Genomic DNA, 11,762 nt, shown 5'->3' with positions numbered 1-11,762 from the left:
AATGCTGTAAAAAATCTTTGATTTATTGGTACAAGGGAAAGGATCAAGAACATCTCCTTCATGTTCCGCGAAAATCCTTTAGCCTTTCAAGACTTATTAATAATGCCAAAAATTTCCTTAATGTCTTACACATTAGCCTCATTAGAGGATATAAGTTCTAGGGCCAGTCCCTAACTCCCTCCCCAAGGGGTGTTGGGCAGACCATAGGAGCTCTGAGTAAGTTCCTGATTCCCTTAAGGTCAAAACAATGGAAGAACTAGCACATCACTGTACTGCTGACTCAATTTCAATGTTGTGTAATACCTTACTATAACCAGTGTCCCTGACACTTGTTGATATCAATTCTAATAAACAACCTCGATATCTAAATACTTGCTCAGACAAGCAATTTATCACCGATCAAAATAGCAAACTGTAGATTATTTATTTTTAAATCTTCTATTGTTTGCCAGCAGAAACGCATGGGTATCAATTTCGAAGAAGACTCTAGCTGTAATTTTTTACTGGCAAACAAACAGAAAAATGTACATGTAGAGGCAGGAAGCATTAAATTGGCTTGCTAGACTGTCGTCAGTATTTAAAAAAGGAAATGAAAGTGGCTTCAACGTACACGATTGTGGCTTGGAAGACAACAGCAAAATATTGCTGACTGCAAATGTAGTTTCAAGTAAATCGTGAAAAGGAGACTTTAAACTGCTTCTAGGAATAATTACAATAACAGACAAGTTGAACAGTAGATTATCAAAGTTCTGTAAAAATATTTTCAATCCAATCAAAGTCAAATGTCCAAGACATTGGTTTTATTATTATGGGATGTTTACATTGCCAAGAAAAGGTAGACACAGAAAGCACCTTGTAAAGGAACATTTTGGCTAGACGTAGAATTGTGTCTCAGTTAGACATAAAATAGCGCCTGAAGTGAAGAATAGTGTCTGTTTCAAGGAGTGTTAGCTGATCATCTAATTCTTGGAGTTAGTCAAGGGTGAGGAACCACGGCTCTGACCTGACTCAGGCTTAACAATGTAAACTGGTGAACTTATACACTGTACAAATGACAACATATGATGGGTAATAAATGACGGCAGTTTTTGCAAATGACAAGTCTGTAGCAAACAACATTATCTTTTAAGTCCGGTAGCTCTGTAATTAAATGCTAGTCATTTTTGTAGTCTCCTTAATACATAATACATTTTAAGAAAACTTAATCATGCTAAGAAGCTACCAAAAACTATCTGATAAAAAAGGTATTCAACATGGACACCTTAGCCCCAGGGGGGTACTCCGGGATCAAAGTGACGGGGATGATCGAATGGAGGCAAACTCAGGACCCAAAAATCCCTAAGTCTCCCGACATTACCCTCCCTGGACCAAAAATCCCTAGTCTTCCCCTGCCAGGCCGCGCCGGCACTTTAGTTTGATTTTTACCCATCCCCTATTTATCAAGTCACCCAAAAATACCTGCCAAATTCTCCCCCATCCCGGATCGATTTCGCCCCAAAATCCTTTGCACTCCCCGTCACTTGGATCCCGGAGTACCCCCCTGGGACCTTAGCATTCAGTAGCTTTATGTATGTGTAGGCATGAGGCAAAACACTACACACAATAGAGTCCCTTCTTTACCTTTTTCAAAACATGAGGGAGTAATCGTTTCACTAAACTGCTTGATTCTTTGTTTCAGATGCTCAATAAGCAGAAGAAACTTCCCAACTATACAATCATTATTATATAAAACACATGTAATTATCTGAGACCCTGATGTAAAACACAATTTTTAACCAGTGGTTTTAAAATTTTTGTATGCAGATTCATGGTTAGCACACGCCATTCATTTTAAGCATCTGTCTAAACCAGTTTAATAGCATGTTCAGGAAATCAAGCAGTACCGTCAGGGCTCAAAATATATTTTTCAGAAAGTTGCCGGTCATGTTGTCCAGCCAAACAGATCACAGTTCGGTCACGTGTCGTTTCTAACCGGTCAAAATATTGTAATTAGCACTTTTAAACTACCACTCATTTCTTCTGTTCGTTAGATATTCTTTGTTTGCGTGGCATAGAAACCCCGCTATTTCTTCACTGTTTTGGCTGCAATTTTTAAGATTAAATCGCTCCTTAATGTCCTTCTGGTCATCAGTTATTGTTTTAAAATCCATTTATGTGACCGGTCACTTCTTTCGGACAAATAATTGCCATCTTGACCAGACAGTGTCCGTTGACCGACGGTTATTTTGAGCCCTGACTGTGACAAGATTACACTTTCATCTGGTCACTGTTTAAGTTAAAGAAGAAACACTGTTGCACAGGGTAGAAGGATTAAAAAATATCTGGAAAGAAATTTGTACAAGTAAAGTAATTAAATTGTACTTTTCCATAATTTGTTTTCTAATTTGCTGGATTATCCCAACCCTTTCTACTTCTACTGTACAATTTTCATTTTAATCTTTGAACCATAAAGGCCCGGCCAAACGCTCACAACATTTCAACGCAACATATCCCAACTTTGTTGCACACAGCATGTTGCAATCGTTTGGCCACCTTGTTGCAACATGTTGGATCAAGTTTGAAAATGTTCAAATTTTTCTCCCAACATCTCGCAACATTTTTGGATGTTGCATGATTTTGTACTCATCTGCCCACGTTTATGCAACAAGCATGCACACTAGTTCGGTTTGCGCCATGTGTGCACAACAATGTTGCACTATGTTGCGTTCAAATGTTGCGTACTTTTGGGCAGCACCTTCACAACATCTCACAACATGATCCAACAATGTTGCGATATGTTGCGCTCGTTTGGCCGGGCCTTAAGTAAGTTAAAGTGGGCTTTCAATCCCACAAATATTATATAAAACTCCCAATTCATGACTCATGAAATTTCATGTTCCTGGATGGCATAATGTAGCTCTTATCCATTTGAAAAATGTCTTTAACATGTATTTCCTGTCCTTGGCAGTTTCTTGGGTTCTCGGATAAACTGATGGGTCAAGTGACATTCACTTTCTCTCTTTTAGCTCTTGATCAGCACATTCTTTCTCCTTTCCATCTTCTATATGAACACTGCTAACAGTTTTCCATGACATTAGGAGAATTTGATTTTCAGATCATATCTCACATTCTCATGTCTTGCCTATTTTATTTTGTTACAAAAATATAATGGAATTATTATTTGGATGAAATGATTAAGATTTTTTTTTTATTTAACTACAAAATGTACCATCAATAATAATGTTACCTAAAGCTTTACGGCGCATACTAAATCTACCTGCATACATCACACTTTTTGGCAATATACATTATTACTAAAATCACCGGAGACCTTAAAATTATAGTTTACTTGTGCCATAATGGAAACTGGAAAGACAAGACTTAGGTTAAAAAGCAGGTATGACAGATGTTTTTTAAATTCCCTGTTCAAATCTACATTGGGTCCTGATGTGAAAAGCGAAACAAAATTTCTGTAGCAGTTTTCCTTCACCATGTTTTTGCTGTTTAAAAACATGAAATTTTACTTCTAATGGGTAAAATGTGTTCCCGGTGCCACGTGGCAACCCAGTTTCCCCTCCTGGGGCGGTATTTGACCCAACCGAAAGTAAAATTTCATGTTTTTAAACGGCAAAAATGTGGTGAAGGGAAACCACTACAGGAATTTTTTTCGCTTTTCTTATCAGGACCTAATGTAGATTCGAATAGGAAAATAAAAAAAAAATCTGTCATAGGCACTTTGAAATCTAAATTGATTGCAAAATTATGGTCGCTCATGGTACATACATATGCTGCTGTGATTTATTTGTAGCATCTTCCTACATATACATGACACCCTTCTCTCCTCATAACTACACTTTGCAGTCAACTTGACCCATCAGTTTAAATGCGGCTTGTATTATTGACGTAAGCAAGGAGAACGCTGCTGTCATCTTAACTGTGACATAGCGATATACTTGCATGAAGAATTCTAAAACATTCTACAATATTGTGCAACGAAAAAACCCTCTGGATGGTTTCGGTTGCTGTGTGACGTGGATTGTTGATGACGCCTGAGGACTTGATTGTTCCTGAAGAATGAAAAAGGGGGGGGAAAAACAAAAAGACCGAATTGATAATAATTATTGTGTTATGTCAAATATACATTACATGTAAAAGTGATTATTGTTTCTACCAAGTCAAATACACTCGTCAAGATTCTAGTTAATGATGTGCACATTCTGTAAACAGCTTCAAAGTTGCTCTAAAGCCACACTTCAAAGTATTACTCCGCCTATGAAAGCAGGTTTGACACAAGCTGTTTTTAAGCAGTTGTATGCAAAGCTGAAGCTTCAGTAAAAACCATGACCATTGCAATACCAGTGGTGCATGTAAATACATGTTAAAAATTGCATCAACACTACTAAAAGCACTTCATTATGGAAGACAAACTTACAAGTTTCTTGTCCATTTTTAGTTTTATATCTCTTGCAAGAGTGAAAAAGGCCTGCGGAAAAAAAAAACCATATTACAAAAGGAAACTTTAATATATGCAGCTAACTAGTATGGTTACATTAAAAAGATTCTGACTCACAAAGGTGACTTTATAATATCAAATGTTCTGTTACACAAAAGAACCTCTAAATTGTAGTTACATTAGTCTCCATGTTGCTACACAATGACAAGACACTAGCTGTAATTGAAACCATTACAAATTACTGATTATAACATAGCGTGCATGCTGGCCCTATCTAATTTTTATTGAGCCATCACAGTGTATAATGTAACATACACATGGCCTTGCATATAGAAGGTGATGTGTGCTTTCGCATTTTTGCTCTGTCGAGTTCTATAGCTGTGAGTTTCAATCGTTTAGTTTCCGACTTTCTTTTCAACAGCTAAATGGAAGAAACAAGTGAAGAACTTTAATTTTTTTTTCTCTTTGCGATGTCCTTTTACACCATGACTTTCACTTTCCATTCAATTAATTGTTTAATAATTATACATATAGCTAAGTGTGCCCTGTCATATTTACTAACCTCTTCTACATTGATACTAGCTTTTGCACTGGTCTCCATGAATTTAATTCCATATTCTGTTGCCAACTAAAACAGAGAAATCAAAAAAGAAAATACAATTGGGTTACAATGTACAACTGCAGACAGACTAAATAAAGAATTCAACATTTGTCCATAGCGTAATAAAAATACCATATAACTATACATAATGAAATTTTGTCCACAGTACAAATTTCATGACAGCAAGTTGATTTATGTATGTATCTTTGGCAACACTACATGTAGGAGGTTAAAAAATTCTAACAATCACCTATACATGTGCAAGCTACATGATCATACAAACTGTTCTTAAACTTTGAACCTTGGGTTCACTTGTTATTTATTTAGTGAACTAAAAACAAAACATGAATCATTGTTTAAAATCAATGTACTGTACTGTCACTTGCATCACTAAGCGTGAATACTCGCCGCCGAAACATGATCTAATTGGGTATTAAACATGGCATGATTTGTCATTAATTGTTGAAGTTTGGCAGACCCTAACGACAACTTTTGCACCAACAGTTCAACACATTCCGGTTTAGACATGGTGTAAAGATTGGATATGAAGATTTCTTCAGACAAATTGATCCTGATCTGTGTCGATATGCATAATTTGCAGATTCACTAGAATCACTTCTGGTGTACAGTTTCCCCTGTACTCAGTGTTTATGGTGAGCATTTTGAGCGCAAAAGTTGCCGTTACAGTCTGCTAAACTTCAACGTTTGATGACAAATCATGTCAGGTTTGATACTCAATTAGATCATGTTTCGACGGCGTGTGTTCATACTTAGATGTAGGGATGTCTCATCTTCTTTGAGTTTTGACAATGCCATGCAAACCATAATAGAACCTAGACTGGGGTACCTGTGTTCCTCTTTCTTTAGACACTAATCTTCTATCCTCCATGTCACACTTGTTCCCCAACACCATTTTCTCAACATCAGATGATGCATGCTGTACAAACCAATTAAGAGTCACGTTAACCAGAAAAAAAAAAAAAAAAAAAAAAACAGTAGAATTCTGATTTCTAAAACCATCGGTTTCTCAAGACTCTTGATTTCTCAAACCAACTGAGTCGTTTTCCATGTTTAGTACTTCTCTGTAATTTTACACCCAATTTCTCCAACTTTCTGATTTTTCTAACCAATTTTCCCCGGGAGGTTTGAGAGGATTCTACTGTTCATTTGAACACTCTTAACATTGGCAATGGTGTATGTTTGAATCTAAGTGAGTCCTCAAACAACAATAACAACAAAAAGGCTCATCTTTCAGCAGTTTAAAGAGTGCAAGATAATCATACTTTTAAATTTCAGAAATACAGCATGTAGTGTTGTGGAAATAAATTACCGTATTTACCCATGTATTAGTCGATACCGTGTAGAAGTCGAACCCCTATTTTTGAGGCCAGAAACTAAGTTTTTTACATTTCTGGGTAAGAATTTTCTTGGAAAATTAACCTTGTGTTTCTTAGAATTTCTTTCAGGTAAAGATGCTTGATGAAAAAATCACAGCAAGTTTCGATGTTATGTTTATTATCATACTTACTCGAGTTAATGCAGGCATTTTGTCCATAATTTTTGAAACAGGCTTATAAAATCAAACACACTTATTTCAAATGAACCTTTCTAATTGTTGAGAGATAGCAGCGGCTTTAGAAGAAAAGCAAAACACCAAGAAACATTAAAAATCTTTTGAATCGACTCAATAAACAAAGTGCTTGCTTGGGGAGCTTGGTAACCAAGCTACCTCGATGAGGTACTGGTAACTGATAACTACACGTGCTTGCATCATGCCAGGTTACTAAGTAGCGGAGTTCGCAGCAAGAAAGATCATGCATGAAGATGTTTTTCTCGAGTGGATTTAGCAGCTTTATTGGTGAAATATGTCAACTCTTTATTCAATTCTTGTGCCAATGAGTCTCTACAACTTTCAGGTTTATATTAAGCGATAAATCGTAGGGAATTTCAACTTGAACTGCCAATTTACAGTGGAACCCCGATATAACGATCCTCGATATAACGATATTCCCGATATAACGATGAATATGTTATGTCCCGGCAATAGTAAAATGTATGGGACGGAACCCCGATATAACGATTCCTCGATATAACGATATAATTTTACTGTCCCCTTGGCATATCGTTATATCGGGGTTCCACTGTAATAACACAGATAGCAAAGCGAAAGGACATTGTAACCTGTACCGGTTTTTTTTAGAAGTTTGTGAACATATTAAAACAATTGTTATGTTAATTATGCAGAATTTATTTAACTGGTGCTTGGGTCAAAAATTTTGACCCGTGTATAAGTCGAGGGCGATTTTTTGGGACGATTTTTAGGTAAAAAAGGGTCGACTTATACACGGGTAAATACGGTAACATATGCTTAAACAACAAAATTAAAATTCAAACTGATTTCTAATCATTCACATAAAAAAACAAATTATGTAAACCACAATATACATCTTGCACATAATCTGTACCGCATTATCAACTTTTTTAATGTAAATAATAAAGATGGTATTTTTTCAGCTCAGTAATAAATAATGAAGATGAAGTATTGAATACTTCATCTTCATTTTTAATGTGTCTGTAAGAAATGACATACATTTGATTTTTATTCAGTTTCACAACTGTTACTCTAAAGATGGCAGAAATGTCTTTTGAGGGGATGAATACAACAGTTAAAGAACTTTGTAAACCAAATAATTTTTGAACAGTAAGCAAAGTTACAAGATGAGTGGATGCTCATTGCTGATTTAGATTTAAATTCACGTCATGTCAAAAAATAACATTCACAATCTTCTTAATATTGTAAAGCTTATACTTTGGATAACTGGCATTTTTAAAGAAAACTCTCGAGCACAGTTCTACATGTACATGGGCATTTCCACAGTTACGGACGTTACATTCAGAGTCATTTTTGAAACTTCAATCTAGCACAGGCAAAGAATAGGAAGAGGTTGTCCAATGTTACATTGATTATCATGTTTATGCCTACTGAGGCATTAATTGAGTTATAAAAGTTTTCCACTTGACTGGCCTATATGTTCAAATAGAGCAAAATACACACTGTTACGGATGTTACATAAAAAACAACCAAATGAGCAAGAGCACTGGTAATAATGGAAAATTCCTGTGAAGTGCCAGGGCTTATTGCATGAACTGCTCCAAATATTTGAAGTATAGTAGTTGTGTGAACCAAAAAGCTTCATTTCATTTAAACTCGCTTTCGCAATTATACAATGCTATGTGAACTTTAACGTTACGGAAGTTACAGCCAATGTTACGGACGTTACACTGTGTGATTTATTATATTATTTTGTATTGTTGGCCACATTTTTTTGGACATAAAAGTTCAAAATGGCTTGTATTTAACATTTTATAAATCAAACTGGTTGGTACTTTATGTTTAAGCTGTGAAACGTCCCAACACAGTATGAAGGACACTACATGCATTTTACATAAAGTACTCAGCCTTAAACATGAGCATGCTCAAACTATCATAGGCCCACAGACATATACTGGACTCCAGTGGGTATAATCCATTCCTTCTCTAAAACACTGCTTTCTTTGAGAATTCACATATCCAAAATTGCCTTTTACTGTGGCAGAAACAGTCCAAAATCACAAGCTTCAAGAATTGTAACGTCCGTAACAAAGTTTTGTTACCATTTTTTGGAAAATGTTGCAGTTTTTCAGGGACCGCTTTTTACCAAAGTGTTTCTAAAGAATATTTAGCTTTGTGGCAGAAATATCTTTGAAATCTTTTAAATGGTTGTTTCAAGAATGGAAAAAGATTGTGTAAACGTTACGGACGTTACGTAACGTCCGTAACAAAATTTACTTTGTTAATAACTTTTTTTAAAAAAAGTTCAGGGTGAAATTTATATTTTTTATGTATTAACGCCTTTGAGGTATTTCTTCTGATATAACTGTTTGTAGACACAAATCATTTCCAAATTTTATAAAGCAAGCTAAAAAAATTGTCTCTCACCTATTGTTTATTATTAAAAAATAAACACTTACTTTGGAGACCCCCCTGAATGCATTGCTATCACAAGCGAACTGAAACTTATTTTTCTATGTACTATAACTTGTCAACAATATAGTACAGGGTATGATTTTATGTCCAATCACTTTTTAAAAATCTGGATTTTTCGCATTCTCACATGGAATTGCCCACATGTATAACTTTTCATCCTCTAATAGATGCTTACCTCTTCAATATTTCTGATCCAGTTTTTGATATTCTCGAAGGATTTATCATTTGTAATGTCATACACCAGCATGATTCCCTAGTAATCAAAACACAAAATTAATCAACATTCTTGAACCATTCTTTAATTTTAAAATACTTCACATGTTCCTTACCATGGCACCACGGTAGTAAGCAGTGGTGATAGTTCGGAACCTCTCCTGGCCAGCTGTGTCCCTGAAAGCCAAGAACACATACAGCAATCTATGAGCTCAAACGGAACTAAACTCTAACATCATGTCACAAAGACAACTTTTTCCATGACCTTAAAAAAAATGTTCTCAAAAGTGTAATTGAAAGAACCAAAACAAGCTGGGCAGCTTTTCCTGCTTTATCAAAAGTTCAAAATGCTAAAAAGTAAGCGACGTCAAAGGTAAATCATTAGCCACTACACTCTGCAATATGCTTTGCAAAGGTTTACTAAATTAATCACATTGCTTAAATTTGTACTTTACATATAGTTCATATTTTGTTGTGTTGTTCATAGAAGGTAAAAAATTGCTCCATTACTGCCAAGGCAGGTCAGTATGTTTGGGGACAAATGCTTGACAATAGTCGATGAGGCCAACGGCTAAGTCAATTATCACATCATATAAATAATCTAATAATTAGATTGTTTAACTGCTTCACTAAGATCAGCACAATAGCATTTAGTTTAGGGGTAAACCTACTATAAACAGAAAAAAACAACTTTTACAATTTTTCTCTTTTTAACATTTAAACCTATTTATTTCAAAGCTATAACTTTCCTTATTATTTGTTCAAGTGTTTTATGAACAAACAGATCAACACCTTTAAAATGGTGTATCATACATGGATACCACCTTTTCAATAATTTTTCGAACTTTTCTGACTCAGTTTATGGAGGATTTCAAAGAAAGTTTGAATGTTTGAACTTTACTCTTTAATTTAACAAGTTTTGGCCTTATTTTTTTATTGGACAGTTCAGATGATTCTACTTCACAGTGCTTTATGTCTCTTGCTTCTTGTGTAGCTCTTTTGACATCAGAGGGCATAAAATAAAGCTCTGATGTCGGCAATATATGTCAAAGATAACGTCAAAAAACAATCAAAACAGTTTGTGGACCTCTACTAGTGGTATTCTGGAAAGAAGAGCTTTGTTGATTGAAAGTCCTACAACATATTACTTCGCCAAAAACGATCCTGTTAAAACAATCACAAGACTGAATATCTTAAAAAAACAATTTTACACTGTGATCGCGATATTTTCAGCACAAAAACGTGAGGGGGCTAGAGCCTCTCTGCTCTGCCTTTTATGACGACTATCTTTGCACACTAAATAATAACTTTTTGTTATGTTTCTTTAAACACTTTAGCAAGAGATTAAAAATAATCATGTGACTGATTGGCTTTTATTAATGACAATCACATGTTTATTCTTCAACATGTCAAAGCAAGTCTTTGTGCATGATATGGAAATTGTTGCACCTTCATAAAGCACTCACAAATACATCTTGTACATGTACACAGTGTCAGTTTGATGATTTATTAGTATATTAGGTCTACCTCATTGTTATTACATGCACATATAGACTTGTGTGCAATAAGTTTTTCATTATATATATTATACCATAGAACTGAAAAAAGTGTCAGGCCTACTCCTTTTAACAATAAATTCAGGTATTATAACATATTTCTATCAGCTGAAAGATTCTGTATGCAATCCTACTGATTTTCCTGGTAACGTAAACATTTATCCGGAATGTACAATTGTAGCAGTCAAGCTGTCAATGGAATTAAGTTTCTTAAGGGTATTTCAGACAACCTTAAAATCAATGAAATGCTTGTTTTGGCAAATTATTAATGGCTATTTCCCATCCGTCAAAACTAGAGAATAAATACAGCCACGTCTCGACTTTAAATTAAGCGAAGGAGATGAAGTTAATTATAAGCACGTTAAAGGTAGCATAGAACACAGAATGAGCAGTTTAACAGGAAAAGAGCAGTGGATTAGGCCACACGCCGATAACATAAAGCAGCATCTGCTTCACGACCCTTCGTGATCAGGAGATGAAAATGAAATGAACAAGGAAGAATTTTACTCACCATATCTGAAGTTTTATCTTCTTTCCATCTAATTCTATTGTCCTTATTTTAAAATCAATGCCTGAAAACCACAAAAAGAAACTTTAAATTCCCGAAACTGAAGAAGCCAAATCACAAGAAGCCGCTCAAATGCCGCAGCATTCACAGAGAAGCAGAGAGAAGCGACACACAAACTTTGCAAGGCTCCCGGAATTCAACCGACCTATGGTGGAAATAAATGTTGAATTGAAGGCATCCTCGGAAAATCGGAACAGCACACAAGTCTTGCCAACACCTGAATCTCCTATCAGCAGTAATTTAAAGAGGAAATCATATGTCTTTGCCATTCCAGAACAGTGCTAAAGTGAAAATTGTTGTTCGGTCTTTCCGACTTTGCGACTGTTGAACTGGGCAGGCGTGGCAAACAGACCTTGACTGCGCCT

General features: G+C 35.4%; 1 protein-coding gene and 1 long non-coding RNA gene across 2 annotated transcripts in view; one reads left to right on the top strand and one right to left on the bottom strand.

The window, feature by feature from the left end:
- LOC144644847 (uncharacterized) overlaps positions 1-11,762 on the top strand; it is a 66,059-nt gene that overhangs the window by 43,261 nt on the left and 11,036 nt on the right. The window lies entirely within an intron of this gene.
- On the bottom strand, positions 779-11,747 carry LOC144644816 (ras-related protein Rab-8A-like). Its single transcript, XM_078504368.1, has 9 exons — positions 11,543-11,747; positions 11,341-11,401; positions 9,390-9,450; positions 9,236-9,313; positions 5,881-5,970; positions 4,995-5,060; positions 4,412-4,462; positions 1,548-4,046; positions 779-1,261 (listed from the first exon to the last, which is right to left on the bottom strand). The coding sequence occupies exons 1-8, from the start codon at positions 11,664-11,666 to the stop codon at positions 3,957-3,959; spliced, it is 621 nt and encodes a 206-aa protein (XP_078360494.1). The 5' UTR covers positions 11,667-11,747; the 3' UTR covers positions 779-1,261; positions 1,548-3,956.

The sequence above is a fragment of the Oculina patagonica genome, chromosome 2, assembly GCF_052425735.1.
Source record: "Oculina patagonica isolate OP01 chromosome 2, crgOcupat, whole genome shotgun sequence".
Taxonomy (NCBI): domain Eukaryota; kingdom Metazoa; phylum Cnidaria; class Anthozoa; order Scleractinia; family Oculinidae; genus Oculina; species Oculina patagonica.
The sequence above is the reverse complement of the archived record's forward strand: the minus strand, read 5'-3'. Positions and strand labels throughout refer to the sequence as shown.

Excerpts from the sequence above, each read along its gene's own strand:
- LOC144644816 (XM_078504368.1), bottom strand. The coding sequence starts at position 11,666 with ATGGCAAAGACATATGATTTCCTCTTTAAATTACTGCTGATAGGAGAT. Across the intron at positions 5,971-9,235 it reads GGATCAGAAATATTGAAGAG|CATGCATCATCTGATGTTGA; the intron begins GTAAGCATCTAT and ends TGGTTTGTACAG. Across the intron at positions 5,061-5,880 it reads CTAAAGAAAGAGGAACACAG|TTGGCAACAGAATATGGAAT; the intron begins GTACCCCAGTCT and ends TCTCTGTTTTAG.